The sequence below is a fragment of the Symphalangus syndactylus genome, chromosome 24 (genome assembly GCF_028878055.3).
Source record: "Symphalangus syndactylus isolate Jambi chromosome 24, NHGRI_mSymSyn1-v2.1_pri, whole genome shotgun sequence".
Classification (NCBI taxonomy): domain Eukaryota; kingdom Metazoa; phylum Chordata; class Mammalia; order Primates; family Hylobatidae; genus Symphalangus; species Symphalangus syndactylus.
Window position 1 is genome coordinate 28,984,721 of NC_072446.2, and position 17,517 is coordinate 29,002,237.

Below are 17,517 nucleotides of genomic sequence, written 5' to 3' on the forward strand. Positions count from 1 at the left end.
TTCTGGGATGAACACAGTAGGCAAGTGCCCTCTGGTGGTCAGAACTTGGTCCTGCAGTGGACCTGACCATGGGTACCACAGATGGGTACAAGAGGTGCCCACTGCAGTTTGATCCTTAGGAGTCCTTACTCTGAGGGTCTAGGTGCTGGCCAAGACCCTCATCACTCAGGTCTGAGGCTGAAGAAATTGCTTGTTTCCACAAAGAGGAAACAGTATGAGATGACAGCAAGAGGAAGTGAGGCAAGAGACTCAGACTAATAATACTGGCAGGGAGCTGTGCTAAGCACCTCACACGGAACATCTCAGTTAAGCCTCTTACCACATCATACAGTGGGTACGATTATTATCAGCATTTTACAGATGAGGAAGGTGAGGCTCAGAGAGGCAGTGTCACCCACCCAAGATCTCTCAGCCTGTAAAAGGTAGTCTGACTTCAGGGCTATGCTTTTTATCACTGTTACTTACTGCCCAGGTTACAGAGACTGTTCTTGAAGAACTGGGACAGCTTGGGTCTTGCCAAAGGTGCATTAAACCAGGTGATTTCTCAAGGTCTCTTTTAGCCTTAAAACAACATGCATTCCATTCAACTGAGGCATCCCTGCTGTGCATCAGGCCCTGTACTAGTGGCTGAAGATGTAAGATGAATTCACCACCTAGGGGAGGGCTCAGCCACTATGCCCCTCCCCTGAAGTATGTTATGGGCTGAAATGTGTCCCCACAAAATTCATATGCTGAAGCCCTAACCCCCAGTGCCTCAGAATGGGACTGCATTTGGAGAAAGGGCCTTTAAAGAGTGATTAAGTTAAAATGAGGTCATTAGGATGGGCCCTAATCCAATTCAATTGGTATCCTTACAAGAAGAGATACTGGGACACATCGTGGGACCCCAGGAATGCTTGTGCACAGAAGAAAGACCATATGAGAACACAGCAAGAAGGCAGCGATCTGCAAGCCAAGGAGGGAGGCTTCAGAAGAAATCAAGCCTGCCAACACCTTGATCTTGGACTTCTGGCCTCCAGAACTGTGGAAAATAAATTTCTGTTGTGTAAGCCACCCAGTCTATGGTATTTTTGTTACGGCAGCAAGCACGCTAATGCAAAGGGAGTGAGAAGTGAACTGACATTTGGGTTAGGTACTTTATGTCTCTTATACCAGCAGCATGCAGCAGGAGGAGTCAGGTCAGATCTGAGTTGGAATGCCAGCTCTGCCCCTTACAAGGTGAATGACCTTGGGCAAGTGACTTCACCCTCTGAGACTCACATTCCTCCTCTCGCAGAAGAACAATATACATGTTAGAGAACTCTTGTGAGAGTTAGACACAGTATGTGTAAAGCACCTGGCATAGTGCCTGGCCCATAGTAGATGCTCAGTAAGCAGTGGTAGTAACCACTGTTATTTCAGGTATTGACAATGGAAAGGCAGGTTTTATCCAATTACTCAAGTGAGGAAACTGAAGCTCAAAGATGTTAAGTGACTTGCTTAAGCTCACACAGGTAGAAAGTGATAGCCATGGCCTCCTTCCCAGGAAGCCTAGAATCAGAGAAGAGCAGGAGCATCATCCTGCTTCACAGTGAGAACCAAAGGCCCCGAGAGGCTCTGTACCCTCCCCACAGACTCACAGCAAGGCCATGGGGGACATGAGACTGGAACGCAAGGTCACTCAAGGCCCCTCCACCGCTTTTGCCACTGCTCTGTGCTCTCAGTATCTCAAATGAAGAGGCACAGCCCTCCTTCTAGCTTCTCCCACTCTGGGAAATCTGTCTCATCCCACCAATGACAGAGCACTCACTGTGAACACTCTGCAGCAGAGGACATAGGAGCAGATAACCCAGACTTACTCTGGAAATCTTCCTGTGGAATCTTTCGATACTTCGGAGGGCGTCCAATTCTGGAGAAAGAGGGACCAGGTCCATGGCAGGGAATCAGTGTCCGGCAAGTCCAAGAGGCTACGAGGCCCCACACCCCCAGGAAGCCTGGGCCCTGATTCCCTGGCCTCCATACCGGCCGTGATGGCGAGGCTTCTTCCTTGGGGAGAAGCCTGAGAGGTTCTTCTTGCGGGCTGAGGTCTCCGAGTCAGATAGCTCTGCTTTCAGCCGGCTCTGGTTCCTCTCAGCCAGTGGGCAGCCTGAGAGGCAATGGTGAGCTGTGAACTTCCCTGTAACATGGCCAGAGCCGTCGCAACCAGGAGTGGGGCACTTCCTGGGGAAGAAGAGGCTTCAGTTGGGTTGAATCCACTGGTCCCCGCTGAGCCCTCCTCAGCCCTGGTCCCATCTGGAGTGTGTTTTGGTGGACCCCAGTCGCCTGCATGCAGTAAGTGCAAAACAACGCTGAGGGTCTCTCAGCAGGAACCTTCACTCACCGGTGGTGAAAGCTGTATTTGGAGGTCTTAGTGTGGGGTGGGCTCCTATAGCTGAGAGGGGGACAGCCCCCAGGGGAGGCAGAGCTGGGCTCTCTGGGTCCTAAAAGAGCAGAAAGGAGGGGGTCCTCATGGAGTGCTGGGGGTGGGGAGTGCGGGGCAGGGAAAGAGACAGTTTCCACTGGGGAGATCAGCACTAGAAACCCACTCCCCAAGGATGAGGGCCCTGCATTGACTGTGACACCATTCTCTATTACTGGATATCTGCCCCTCTCTGGGTAAGGAGGGCTTAGCTCTCATATGTTAATACTTTGTTGAAACCTGCAGGCTATGCCCTCAGTCTCTGAGAGAACTCGGGGGGAGAAGAGCCACTCAGAGCTGGTTGGGTGTAGCCATACCTTAGAAGCCACATCTGGCAGATTCATGTTACTCTCAGTTCTTTTTCTTGTTTTCATCCCCAAGACTTTGGTAACTTTTTTAAAGCTCTGCCTATGCTTGGAGAACATTCAAGAAGGATCAACACCCCATGTGAGACAAACACGGTTGCAGTAGGGAAATAAGGAAGGGGAATCCTAAGGGTCAAAATGGGGCTGAGCAGCCCAGTGACCTGAACTCTAACCCCTGCCTGCAGACAATCAGAATTTACTTTAGGAAGCCATCATGTCCTTAGCAAACACAGTGCACGCTCGGTGTGGCTCTGCTAGATGCTGAGAGAAATCCCTGGGTGGCTGACCACCTCTGAAGCACATGCAACCAAGTGAGCTTGCCCCTTCGCACCTCAACACCCCAAACCCCGACAAGTGGGGTAGCCAGAAGCACTGCTTAGTGTAGCAGATAGTCCGGGGGTGGGGTGGATGGGGGATTCTGGAACTCATGGTAGGCATCAGAGCCCTCTGTGTCACATTTGGGCATGGGGAGTTAGAGCTCTGTAGGCAAACTACAGGACTGTCAGAACCTGGGGGGAAGGAAAAGATCAGAGTGCCCTAGGGGTACACACGGAGAGGAGGCTGCAGGGGATGTCCTGTCTTGGAGCACCAGCCGGCAGGGTGGATGTCTGGGTGGTCAGCGTCGATCCAGAAATCATAGCCATGACTCCAGCCATCAAAGTGGATCTGGGGAGGAAAGGCTCTTGGAAGTCAGGCGTTTCTCATGGAGCCCAGCTCAGCCAGAAGGTCCTCTCCCCATCCCTGGGACCTGTCAGAAGCAAGATCCTGGATTGGAAGAACCAAGGGGCCAACCCTGCAATAATCAGTTTTGGCCACCACATTTTCCAACGGCATCACTCATTAAGTTACTGGCATCTCCCACTGGCAATCCTTAGGTGGGACGAGGATTATTAGGCCCATTTTACAGATGATGTAAGGCTTAGAGAGGGAAAATGACTTGTCCAAGCCCACAAAAACAAGTCACAAATGAGGCAAGAATGAGATTCAAGATCTTTGGCTTCATTTCTCTCATGCCATGATGCCCTTGACCTCTAAATAGTCTACAGAATTCCTGCCCAACTGGCCTGTCCACTTCCCAGCCCTAGGGTCCCAGAGCCACCTTTATCCGATGGTCCTCCACATCCTCCACACTGGCCACGCGAATCAGGGCTGGGTTCCTGCGGTCCACAGCCTCCAGCTTCATATTGACCAGGAAGCTGTGAGGGGGTCGCTGCAGAGGGGACAGCTGCCTTCAGGCCAAGGCCCAGCTCAGCAGAGCTGAGCCCCACAGAGGGAGCCCAAATGCTGTGCCTGGGGAAACTGGGGCCTGCCCAAAGGAGAAGGCTAGGGCCCCAGCCTGGCTAGCTGAGTGCTCCATGTCTTTCTGAGCTCAGCTCTGGGGGCAGGGAGCACTGACTCACCACCTTGAAGGCCCAAGTAGGGACAGCAGAGGCCCCAGTTTCTTCCAGATATTTCTCCCAACAGAAGTTATCAGGGTCTGGGTAATCTGGAGGAGAGGATGAAAGCAATGTCTAGCCACCCAGGTGTACTGGGGAAGCCCTCTGCCCCCAAGCAGGACCAGGAACATGGAAGGGACAGAGGCCTTTGGAGTAGAATCTCTCCCACCAGCACCACAGCCAGCTCCTTGCACTGGGCTCCTCAGGCAGATGGGTGCTAGTAGAACCAAGCACAGCACTACCCTAATAGTTCACAGGGCTGTCTGGGAACCCTGACTCCTGTCACTCTTGGCCTGTTGCTCCCACCCCAGCCCCATCTGAATCTCTATTGTATTTGGGCCAATGCAATACTCCCAGGATGAAGGACTCGTTTTCTTTACTTCTGATTCCCTGTTTCCTTGCTGAGATGGTCATGTAACTTTCTTCCCCTAAACCCCAATGGAGTCAGGGTTTGACAGGAGTCTCCTAAAATCAAAGGGTTCTCAACTCCCAGGCCAAGAAGCTGAGGCTTCAGGACATGTCTGTTCTCTCACCCTGACCCTAGAGAGCCAGCTACTGGGGCACTACTGGTGAGGGGTCAGTGGAGAGGGAAGCAGAGCCAGGCTTAGGAAAGGGGGCTTGCTCAGGCTGCAGGGTCACCTTGTGGAGGGGTGAGGGGCTTTCCTTGCTTCTGGCACCAGCCCACTGGGTGGATGTAGGGGCTGCTGGGATCACACCTGAAATCCAAGAACGTGTCACTGTCCCAAGAGAAACCTGAGGCCCTGAGCCTGCCATCCTCTGAAAGCACGGCTCAGGGCCCACCCTCATCTACTTCTTAGTGATAGGGAGACAGATGGCAATGACAAAGTTAGAAAATTGCAACATGAATTACAAACTCTACCATCACCATAATATCTAAGGGAAAATCATGAATCATAGGGGCTTGCTCATCTTAACCATGGTATTTTTAGATGAAACATTTAATATTGAGCTGTATTTCTTATGATAAAGCTCAATTCAATTATTTTCCAAGCGGAAGAAGATCTGAATGTCAGAACTGGACTGAGTGGGGCCACACGGTACCTGAGATATGAAAGCAGTTGCCCCCTGCCATCCCCTCACCCCCTGAGGCCAAGTCTGGACCCTCCTACTACCAGTAGTCATAAGTATCATCCCAGTTGTCAAAGTGCACCAGGAAGCGGCTGTCCACCACGTCGGTCACACTGGCCACGCAGACAAGGGACGGGTTCATGCGGTCAACAGCCTCCAGCTTCATGCCCACCTGGAAGCCCAGGGGTGGGGGACTCTAGGGGAAAAAGAGGAGCTGCCAGGGCCAGGGACAAGCTGGCTAGGACCAGCCCAGAGCCCATTGGCAAACAAAGGAATAGGTTCTCTAGGAAAGCCTGGGGTGTGGGCAGTGAGAAAGGAAGGAGAAATAAGCTGGGAAAGAGGGCCCTCCAGGGCAGAATCATAACCTGAGCCCTGAGGCACTCAGTAACCTCTGGCCTCCAAGGTGCACTCAGAGGCCTGGCTTGTGCCAGAAGGTAAGTGCCTGGAAGGAGGCTATGCGTTCGCCCAAAGAACCTGGTGAACCAAGTATAAATCCTCCCTACCCAGACAAGCCCTTCCCAGCTTGTCCTGAGGCAGTTGTGGCAACAGTGGGGTGGCTGGGAAGAAACAGCGGACATCTATGGCATGGAGGCAGACAGGGAACCAGTATAAACTGAGTACCTGCCATGTAAGCTTCAAAAGACATCACCTCCTTGGACCTTTACAACAACGCTATTCCCACTTAAGTTAAATCACTTGGCCCAGAACACAATGCTAGTCAATGGCGGGGCCAGTATTTAAATAGTTTGAATTAAAAGTCGGCATTTGTTGTCACAACAGCAGGCAGGACCCCACCTGTCACCTGGGAACTTGCAAGTATGAACTCTGGGGCTGGACTGGAGTGGGGGTGTAACTGTCTCTGCCTGAAGAGCATGGTCGAGTCCTGGGCCCATGGGAACTCTAGACATTCAATATGGTTTTTTGTTTAGACACAGGGTCTCACTCTGTCGCCCAGGCTGGGGTGCAGTGGTACAATCATAGCTTGCTGTAGCCTCGAATTCCTGGGCTCTAACAATCCTCCCACCTCAGCTAGCTACTGTAGTATCTAGGACTACAGGCACGTGCACCATGCCCAGCTAATTTAATGACATTTTTTGTACAGATGGGGTCTATGTTGCCTACACTGGTCTCAAACTCCTGGGCTCAAGTGATCCTCTCGCCTCAGCCTCCCAAAGTACTGGAATTTTTTTTTTTTTTTTTTTTTTGAGATGGAGTCTCGCTCTGTCACCCAGGCTGGAGTGCAGTGGCGCGATCTCGGCTCACTGCTAGCTCCGCCTCCCGGGTTCACGCCATTCTCCTGCCTCAGCCTCTCCGAGTAGCTGGGACTACAGGCGCCCGCCACCACGCCCAGCTAATTTTTTGTATTTTTAGTAGAGACGGGGTTTCACCGTGGTCTCGATCTCCTGACCTCGTGATCCGCCCGCCTCGGCCTCCCAAAGTGCTGGGATTACAAGCGTGAGCCACCGTGCCCGGCCCCAAAGTACTGGAATTATAGGTGTGAGCCACCACACCCGGCCAGTAAGATTGATATATACTTCTTTTTTTTGAGACGGAGTTTCGTTCTTGTTGCTGAGACCAGAGTGCAATGGTGCAATCTTGGCTCACTGCAACTTCCGCTTCCCAGGCTCAGGCAATTCTCCTGCCTCAGCCTCCTGAGTAGCTGGGATTACAGATGCCCACCACCAGGCCCAGCTAATTTTTTTGTATTTTTAGTAGAGACGGGGTTTCACCATGTTGCCCAGGCTGGTCTTGAACTCCTGACCTCAGGTAATCCACCCGCCTCAGCCTCCCAAAGTGCTGGGATTACAGGCATGAGCCGCCGCGCCCGGTCCAGTATGATATTTTTAATGGAGGCTCCCTATATCTCTTAGGCCTTTTGGTTGGGATTATGTGAGATACTTTAACTGCCGGATAAGCTGCCAGCTGCCTTGAACAGAGGAAAGGACAATGGATGAATTGTTGGAAATAAATGGAAGAGTCTCAATGTTGGGCAAAAGGAAGGAAAAAGAAGCTCCCAGAATAGAGGCATTGACCGTACACCAAGGAACTGCAGAGCAAGCCAAAGCAAGAATATATGAGCAATGACATCTCAGTGCTCAGACTAGGGTAGTGGGCCAGGGGCTCCAGGGGGATGTGAGGACAGGGTATCTGCAGTAGTAAAGGAGGGAGGGAAGTCGGGAAAAAACTATAACCAGCTTCCCATCTCTGGCCCTGGATCCTGCCCACCTATGCCCCTCCCATCTGATATGAGAGATCAGAACAAAGCTGAGAGAACCAGTAGATGAGCTCCCTTCTGATGAGTCAGATACCCTGGGCCAGCTGCAGTGACTCTGGCACATGGGGGTGACATCCACTCTCACTCAGGGGCACTCACGTGGCTCTGGCTCACAAACAGGTGCTTGGGGGCAGCCTGAGCTCTTGTGCTGCGCAGGTACTGGCTCCAGCTGAACTCCTCCTCCTTGTAACCTAGGCCCCTCGAGGGGGATGAACAGAGCGCCGTGCAGAGGCTGGGCCACGGCGAGGGCACCCCACAGTGAAGCAGCAGAATCAGGCATGCCTGAGGACCTCCCCCCAACCCTCAAGAACTTGCCCAGGGATCCCCCACTACTGAAGCAGGACACGACTTGAGTAGACACTCAAAGGGCAAGTGCAAAGCGGAAGTTCTAGGGCTTCTGGTCAACTTGACCCCAGGGCAGAGTCATCAGGATGCGATGAAGAGAGGGTGGCTTTGGAACAGGGTACGGGGTCAGAAAACAAAAGAGCTGGAAGCCGGGGGACCCACGGGGAAGAAGCGAAGGGTCTGAGGACTCACTGCCTCACTGTGACCAACCCAGTTAGGCCTTACCTTTGGGAGGCTGCAGCTTGTGCCCCGTCTTCTCGAACCAGCCAGCAGGGTGAATGTCAGGGGAGTTGGCATTGACCCAGAAGTCATGGCACTCAGAATACCCATCAAAGTGCAGGCGTAGGCGATAGCCACATACCTGGCCCCATGAGGGGAATCAGGAACTCCAATGTCAGGAGATGCCCCACTCCCCATCTCCCTCAGCTCTCCTGGCCCAGTCTGGTGGTCTCAGGGGCTCTAATGCTAGCAGGTTCCCCAACCCCACCTTTCTTTGCTCCCAGTGTACCCCATCCTGTCCTATTCTGCAGTGAGGACAGTTCATGTACTCATGAGCCCTGAGTTCTGGATGCAAGGGAGGTGGACCCTATGACAGTCTCTTGCCTTTGTGAGCCCTGGACAGAATTCTGAGGGCAGCCACCAAGGTTCAGGACTGCTGAGGGCTCCTGATGACCCTTCCCTCTGCTACCTTCTCTCACTGCTCCCCACTCACACTCTGCTTCCAGTCTTGCTGAGCTAATGGCAATTCCTTGAAGGTAGCAGTCCGTTCCATGCCCCAGGGCTTTTGCCCACTTTGCTCCTTCTGCCTGGAGCTCCCTCCTTATTCACAACTTATCTCTCAAGACTCTGCAAAGGAGGCCCTTCCTCTATGCTTTTGCTGCTCCCCAGACAGAACTGACCCAGCTGTGCCTCCCAGCTCAAGTCTGTTGCCACCCCTGTGGCATGTCACTGACATGTTTATTTGGCTGATTCCCCAGACAACTGTGAGCTCCTAGAGGACAAGGACCTTGTTTGACTCATGCCAACATCCCTGGCCCTCGGGATCTCCTCAAGCTCCCCTAGAGTGGACAGTATACATTCATCCAGTAATAGGACTGTCCCATGACACTCCATCTGGTTTTTGTTCTTTTAAGCTTTCTATGTATTCCAACTTAATCCACTACTAGATTGTGTGTGCTCTGAGGGGAGGGAGGTATTTCCTTCTATGTCCCCAGCAAGATCCATCAGTCTACACTGAGTGACATCACCAGAAAGGTGGTACCAAGCCCCAGCTCACCTCAGCCACGGTGAGGATGAAGTACATGGACGGGTGTTGAGGGTCAATGCCTTCCAACTTCATGCCCAGTTTGAAGCCATTCTTGTTGTGAGTGACTGCCTGGGACTGTCAACGCACAGAGTGGAGAGGACCCAGCTTCCATCCAGCCTTATCCTTGCCTAGTGGGCTTGGGGTGAAGGAGCTGCCTTTAGGCCCCACCCGCCTGGTATTTCCAAAGGGGCAACTTATCTGGGGATCGTTACTACAGGGATCTAGAGAGAGAGAGAGAGAGTATCTCCCAGGTCCCTTGAAAAATGTGGGTGAGTCAGGGCTGGACTCAAGGGCTCCCTCTCTCCAAAGTCATGGAAAGATCAATGCTGAATTGAGTAGAAGTTACCAGAATTCAAAAGTCTGCAGGCCCAGTGATGAGTGAGCCTAGATTCTACCTCTCTATTTCTTCCCACCCTGCAGCCCCTTATGGCGGGCCCTTTTCCACTCTGGGCCCCTAAACAGTCTCTCCCTTTCCATTCTGCTAGTCCACTGAGGCATGCCTGACACAGAAAACACCAGAAGGCCTGAGTTTGGTGGTGTGTCCCTAGACTGGGAAGACAAGCTGTTCCTAGGGGGAAATTGTCCAACTCACGTCCTGGAAGAGGCTGTCTGGGGCAGTAATGGCCTTCTGCTCCTCTAGGTAGGACTCCCACGACCAGCATTCCTTCTTCTCACCTGTTGCTGTGGAAAGGGGACAGACAGGCTAACTCCTGGGCTGCTCCTGATACATAACTTTCTTCAGCTTCTCCTGACCAAGCTCTACCTTCACCCCCAAAACAAACTTTTGTCTGTGTTCACATGTATCCTCTGGTCCCACCCACCATGATGGTGCCAGACACAGGGGGCTGAAGGGAGGCTCAGTCTCAGGTGAGGCTACACCAAATTCTGCCCATCACTTCCCCCCCACCCCCTCAGGCCACTGTCTGCAGAAGTACTCTGGATTATTCAGCAACTGTCTGAAATTACAAAGTCTCAGCCACAGAGGGACCCTGTCCTCTGACATGACAAAGCTGAGTGACAAGTCCTGTGCCAGAGAAGTTAATCACAATGCCATCTAAACTCACAAGGAAAGGAGAGGAAAAAGAGAAATGAGAAGAAAAACATGAAATAGGAAGAAGTGGAAGAGTTGGAGAAATAAGAAACACGGCTGGGCACGGTGGCTCAAGCCTGTAATCCCAGCACTTTGGGAGGCCGAGGCAGGTGAATCACTTGAGGTCAGGAGTTCGAGACCAGCCTGGCCAACATGGTGAAACCCCGTCTCCACTAAAAACACAAAAATTAGTTGGCGTGGTGGTACATGCCTGTAATCCCAGCTACTCAGGAGGCTGAGGCAGGAGAATTGCTTGAACCTGGGAGGCAGAAGTTGCAGTGAGCCGAGATCGCACCATTGCACTCCAGCCTGGGCAACAGGGCAAGACTCTGTCTCAAAAAACAAACAAAAAACCAAAAATTATCCAGGCATGGTGGCACACGCCTGTAGTTCCAGCTACTTGGGAGGCTGAGGCAGGAGAATTGCTTGAACCCAGGAGGCGGAGGCTGCAGTGAGCCGAGAACATGCCACTACACTCCAGTCTGGGTGACAGAGGGAGCCCCTGTCTCAAAAAAAAAAAAACAAACCAAAAAAACCACTTTTTTTATTCTTCTTCCCCTGAACACTTATAGAAACTTACACAAATGTGCATATGTGTGCTTGGTGGGTGCCCCCCAGAGTGGATATACTGATTCCACAGCCCTCCCAGACACACACAGTCTATATGCACACACACATATACTCACACGTATACACTATGGTCAGGACCTACAGCCCAGGTCCTGTCCATGCCTCCAAGTCTCAGGGTCCTGGGGAGGGAGATGAATACCCCTGCAGCACCTTCAATCTAGCCTGAGGTGGAGTCCTAGCCTCTAACAGAGGACAAACACCCTTTAAAGGCTAGAATATCCAGTTACATGTAGGCTGACCAGATCAGCATGAGCTGCCTCCAATCGAAGTCTACAGACAACTAAAGAGGTAACAACTCACAAGAATCAATTCATATCCCTTAGGTAAATGGCTCCAGCTTCTTCTAGAAACTTCTACACCTCTATTTTGTCATCTGTGAAATGCAGATATCCACCATACAGGATCAGTATGATGATTAAGTCAGATCTATGTATAAAAGATCCTTATGAAATACAGAGTGCTGGACTTCTGTTACCAGTGCTCCTGGGTCTTCACTAAGGCTGTAGGACTGGATTCTAGCTCTGCTTCTCTTGGCTACTGCCCTGGATAATTCAGGCTTAGAGTGGTCTGTCTCTCAGGAAGATGCTTTTTCCCTTTTTGCTTTAGTTGGGACCTAAGTGGCTAGAGGCACCTGTTTTTTGTTTTTGTTTGTTTGTTCTGAGACAGAGTCTCACTCTGTCGCCCAGGCTGGAGTGCAGTGGTGCAATCTCAGCTTAATGCAGCTTCTGCCTCCCGGGTTCAAGCGATTCTCCTACCTCAGCCTCCGAGTAGAGTTTACAGGTGCCCACCACTACGCGTGGCTATTTTTTAAATCTTTAGCAGAGATGGGGTTTCACCATGTTGGCCACTAACTCCTGACCTCAGGTGATCCGCCTGCCTTGGCCTCCCAAAGTGCTGGGATTACAGGCGTGAACCACCACACTCGGCCTAGAAGCACCTGTCTTGCAGCTGCCTAAATTCCTCAGTCACTGTACCAAACCTTGAGATCTCAACTGCCTGATCCAGTTGGGCCACAGCAGATACTTTGTTCATCAATGGATCAAGCAAGCTATCAAGCTCTCAGGGACCTACGCGGACACCAATCTAGAGCTCATCTCTTCCGGCTATTCTTTGTCCTGAGTAAAACCTGGATTGTCCCTTACAACATATCACCTACTATGTTCCCTCAAGAAACCCTCCAGTTCTCCCACTCGGTCTTCATCCATTCTTACTGAGTAGGGCAAAGAGAAGAGAGAGTAGACTTCAGGATGCCATCATCCTGCTGTTTCTTGCCACTGGGATTCCACATCATCATGCATAAGACCTCTTCACTTTTCCCAAATCTTGTCTACTATGACAGAACCCTTCCCAACAGCCATTTCTTCCTCCCTGGATGACTTTCTTCTTTTTGCCTCACTCTTCCCAAACCGTAACATCAGCTAAGGGGCTGACTACCTGCCAGATTTCTTGTCTCAGATGCCTCTGCTGCTCCTTGGTGCTTCAATTCTCAGCTTGCTTCCCTTTACCCATACTCCAGAGACCAAGCTCTGAGACCCCCATGCCACAGCAGACACCTCTGACCAACACCCTCTTTATCTGCCATTATCTCTTACCACTGGTCCCCTGAAGATGTCCCTCCCTGGGCCTGTACTATCTTCATATTTGCTCACTAGTCACAACACTTACCAAGTATACATTCTTCAGTTTACCATTATGCACCTCTTCATTTGACCTTAACCATTCCTTTTACCATTTAGTGGTTAAACCTGTGTGCCATGTCTGGTACTAGAAATTGGGGGTACAGAGATGCCTGAAAGACTTCACATACATGGTCTCCTTGAGTCCTCATAATGCCCTTAGATGATAGGGAGGGCTCATAGTAACCCCTTTCACAGGTGAGGACAGAAGTTCAATGTAATCCACTGGAAAAAGGCCTGATCACCAAATCCTTCAGCAATTACTAGATTCCTTCCCTGACCAACCCTCCAGCCAAATTCAGTTTCCTGTCTCCTTTTTCTATTGGTGAACAATGGGCTGAGCCCTTAGGCACATCCCTAAACCCAAGTAAGTCCCAAGTCTCCTGTGTATGGTTGTACAATCTGTGCACTATACATAGGTGCCCAGCCAAGGGAGTGAATGGGGCTGAAATACAGCCTGGGCTTTCTGCCAAGCCAAGTGGCTGAGTCTATTGTGAAGAAAGGTTGCCCTTTTCTAATTGGTCTGCCCAGGAGAGGTGCTTTTTTTTTTTACAACTTGTACAAAGGTACCATATTGGCTAGCGGTGGCACTGATCCTCTCTCCACTTCCAGAAATGCTCCTTTGTTTATTCCTGCTTCCTTAGACCAGATGCTCTTGGATAGCACTTTCTTTGGCAAGCTCAGCCTGATCTAAAACCAAACTTGTAACTTCTCTGCCAAAGCCTGTGGCCCTTTTGGTATTCGTTACCCTAGTCAATGGCACCACCATCCATTCATCCAGTCACGCAAGCCAGAAACTTGGAAGTGATCCTTTATGCCTTTTTTTTTTTTAAACTCCCCAGGATCCTTCCATTCTACTGATTCCAACTCCTAGGTATCTCTTGGATCTATATCCATCTCTCCACATTTACTGTCCTTGCTTTGAGCCTAGTCCAAAAGCCTCTTAACTGGTCTCTGCCTCACACTTATTCTACTGCCAGAATACATATCAAATAAAAAAACGTGTTTATTTTCTTTGCTTTAAGTTCCATGGCTTCTCATTTCCAACCCAAAACCCAAAAATCTAAACACCTTTCCACACCACATACAGCCTTGGTGAACTAGCTACTTCCCATCGTGCCAGCTTCATCATGCATTTCCATGCCCCTGTGCCTCTGTGCCTTTGCATAGGTTGATACTTCTGCTTTAAAATCCCACCCCCACCTTGTTCTATTAGCCTATCTTTTTCACATCCTTCAAGACATAGCCATAGTTCCAGCACCTAGCACAATACTTACATAAAATAGATGCACAACAAATGCTTGTTAAATGACTATAAGGATGGATGGATGGATGAGTGGATGGATGGATGAAATATCATCCCATCTACCCCATGGAGCCTTTCTATACTCCAGCAGGCAGAGTTTGTTCTGTGACAGCCCCTTGTATTTACATACCTCAAACATAACACTTATTATATGGTTATATAATAATCTGTTGACATATCTATTTCTGCAACTAGATTACGAGCTCATTAAGTGCTAGTACTGTGTTTTGCTTACTCTGAACTCTTAGCATCTAGCCCACTATCTGGTACATAGGAGGCACTTAGTATTTGTTAAATAAAAGAACAATGATGGAAATAACTATGTATCAAAAACTGAGATGCAGCCAAAGCAATATTTAGAGGAAAATGACAGCCTTAAATAAACATATTAGAAAAGGAGGACGGCTAAAATTAATGAAATTTAAAAATCAAAATAAATCTGTCTCATGAAGTTAGAAAAGTAAAATTAACCCAAAGAAAATGGAAATAAATTTTTTTAAAGACAAATAAAATTAGTAAGTTTCTGGAAAGACTGATTAATAAACAAAGAAAAACTCTGGGAGGCTGAGGTAGGAGGATTGCTTAAGGCCAGGAGTTCCAGACCAGCCTGGGCAACATAGTGACATCCTGTTTCTTTTTTTTTTTTTTTTTTTTTGAGATGGAGTCTCACTCTGTCACCCAGGTTGGAGTGCACTGGTGCGATCTCAGCTCACTGCAACCTCCGCCTCCCCGGTTCAAGAGATTATCCTGCCTCAGCCTCCCGAGTAGCTGGGATTACAGGTATGCGCCACCACGCCCAGCTAATTTTTTGTATTTTTAGTAGAGATGGGGTTTCACCATGTTGGCCAGGCTGGTTGCGAACTCCTGACCTCAGGCGATTCGCCCACCTTGGCCTCCCCTATTTCTATCTTTAAAAAAAGTTAAAAATAAAAAGAAAATAAGAGAAATTTAAAAATGTCCTACAGATATTAAAAGGATAAGGGGATCTTGTTGACCAGTACAGACCTTCAGGAGAGCGGTGCAAATGCAGGCCTGCTATATAGTCTCCTGTCTGACAGGACAGGGTGAGAAGAGAACAATGCCACAGGATACTGGTCCACTAGTGCCTTTGCACTGGTTTGGCTTTTGGCTAGGCAGCACTGGTTGCCTCTGGAGGGATCACTGACTATGCAAAAGCAGGTAGAATGCTATTCCTCTTTGGGGGTTTAACAGGCCTGGGTGCTTATCAGCTCTCAGGATCCAAGGGATGCTTGGGTTTTCCTAGCTACATCTGAGACCTTGGCTGGCACTATGGGAATGAGATTCTACCACTCTGGAAAATTTATGTCTCCAGGTTTAATTGCAGGTACCAGTTTGCTGATGGTCGCCAAGCTTGGAATCAGTATGTTGAATAAACCCCATCAGTAGCAGTCATCTCCCAGCTTGGACTCTTGAAGAATTAAAAATCTTCAAACTTCCACTATTTTCAAGGTAATTTATTTTCAGAAATAAGTACAGCATTTTTGCATATTCTGACATTTTACTTTATTTATTTTTATTATTTTTCTGAGACAGGGTCTCACTCTGTTACCCAGGCTGGAGCGCAGTGGCGGATCTCGGCTCACTGCAACCTCCATTTCCCAGGTTCAAGTGATTCTCCTGCCTCAACCTCCTGAGTAGCTGGGATTACAGGTGTGCATCACTATGCCCAGCTAATTTTTTTTTTTTTTTTGTATTCTTATTAGCGATGGGGTTCACCACGTTGACCAGGCTGGTCTCAAACTCCTGAGCTCAAGTGATCCACCTGCCTCAGCCTACTAAAGTGCTGAGATTACAGAGGTGAGCTACCATGCCCGGCCATCTGACATTTTACTTTAGAAAAAAAAAAAAAAAAGACACCACTGGCCGGGCGCAGTGGCTCATGTCTGTAATCCTAGCACTTCGGGAGGCCAAGGCGGATGGATGGCTTGAGATCAAGAGTTTGAGACTAGCCTGGGCAACATGGCAGAACCCTGTCTCTACAAAAACACGAAAATTAGCCAGGCATGGTGGTGTGCGCCTGTAGTCTCAGCTACTCAGAAAGCTAAGGAGGGAGGATGGCTTGAGTCTTGCAAGGCGGAGGTCACAGTGAGCGGACATCGCACCACTGCACTCCAGCCTGGGTGATAGAGCCAGATCTTGTCTCCAAAAAAAAAAAAGACACCAAACTTAGCAGGGAAAAACTCAGTTACCATTACAACCCCACAGATACCCTAATACAGTTTAATTATTGTGTATTGATATTATATCTTCTTTCTGTATCATTTTTTTTGACGGAGTTTTGCTCTGTCGCCCAGACTGGAGTGCAGTGACGCGATCTCAGCTCACTGCAACCTCCGCCTCATGGGTTCAAGCGATTCTCCTGCCTTAGCCTCCTGAGTAGCTGGGACTACAGGGGCACGCCACCATGCCTGGCTAATTTTTGTATTCTTAGTAGAGATGGGGTTTCACCATGTTGGCCAGGATGGTCTCAATCTCCTGACCTCGTGATCCACCCGCCTCGGCCTCCCAAAGTGCAGGGATTATAGGCGTGAGCCACTGCACCCAGCCTCTTTCTGTATCTTATAGGTAAAATCTCAAGGAATAAAATGTTAAGTGGCAACACTGGGGGCTCCGAAACCTCATGCTGTGCTCAAAGGAACAGTGTGAAGAAAATCTCTTATGATATTTAGGATATCTGTTCTTTTGCTCATCTTAGGGCACACAGCTACTTTGAAATTATGTTAAATGGAGTATCAATGAAAATAAAGTTTACTATAAATAAAAAATGGGAGCCAGGTACAGTGGTATATGCCTGCAGTCCCAGCTACTCAGAAGGCTGAGGCAGGAGGATCACTTGCACTCAGGAGTTTAAGGCCAGTCTGGGCAACACAGTAAGACCCTGTCTCTAAAAATAATGATAAAAAATAAAATAACTAAAAGGGGGTATTATGAACTTTATGCCCTTTTGATGAATTCCTTTCTTAATCACCTAGTCTCATGCCTACCTCTACACACTAGTGAAATTGCTCTCTTCAGTTACTAAGGTCAAAATCCAATGACCTATTCTTATTCTTCAACTCTTGATCTTCATGTGCTGCCAACTACCCATTCCATCTTGGCATTTCTTTCTTACCACACTCTCTTAGCTCTATTCTTCTTCCTCCTCCTGCCTCAACCCTGATCCTCAATGATGCAAACCTAGAAACCAACACAGTACTTCCTTCCCATCTTCTTTCCTTTCTCATTCCCTCGGGAAGCTTCTTCAGGATACTTTCAGTTACTTCAGTACAGATAATCCAAAAATTAATGGTTCTAGTCAGACCTTTCACTACGACGTCTACAGAAAATGTAAAGGGAAGAATAGAATGCCAAGATTCAAGAAGAACCAATTAATTACAAGCAGTCATCAGGGTACCACTATGTGCTGGGTCTTTTTGCTTTCAATTTGCTACAGAGATATTTGCATGTTTGCCTCTCCTATAGAGCATGGTTAGCCAATTCATAATCAGTTCATTTTAAGACACTGAAAGTTTAACCAAGAGCCTGACATTTATATTTAACA

The 17,517-nt window shown here is 49.2% G+C and overlaps 1 protein-coding gene and 1 pseudogene across 2 annotated transcripts in view; one reads left to right on the top strand and one right to left on the bottom strand.

The window, feature by feature from the left end:
- The window catches only part of L3MBTL1 (L3MBTL histone methyl-lysine binding protein 1), a 41,229-nt gene that overhangs the window by 12,328 nt on the left and 11,384 nt on the right, over positions 1–17,517 (bottom strand). Inside the window, exons 8-19 of one of the 2 annotated variants that reach the window (XM_063634194.1) lie at positions 9,846–9,934; positions 9,224–9,328; positions 8,173–8,308; positions 7,702–7,793; positions 5,372–5,523; positions 4,878–4,954; positions 4,203–4,288; positions 3,902–4,012; positions 3,354–3,468; positions 2,360–2,459; positions 2,002–2,199; positions 1,839–1,888 (exon numbers count right to left, since the gene is read on the bottom strand). In XM_063634194.1, coding sequence (XP_063490264.1) covers positions 1,839–1,888; positions 2,002–2,199; positions 2,360–2,459; positions 3,354–3,468; positions 3,902–4,012; positions 4,203–4,288; positions 4,878–4,954; positions 5,372–5,523; positions 7,702–7,793; positions 8,173–8,308; positions 9,224–9,328; positions 9,846–9,934 — 1,311 coding nt within the window. Of the gene's footprint in view, positions 1–1,838; positions 1,889–2,001; positions 2,215–2,359; positions 2,460–3,353; positions 3,469–3,901; positions 4,013–4,202; positions 4,289–4,877; positions 4,955–5,371; positions 5,524–7,701; positions 7,794–8,172; positions 8,309–9,223; positions 9,329–9,845; positions 9,935–17,517 lie in introns of both variants that reach the window. The other variant, XM_055266357.2, reaches the window with a different exon arrangement.
- On the top strand, positions 15,034–15,400 carry LOC129474764 (transmembrane protein 14C-like; annotated as a pseudogene).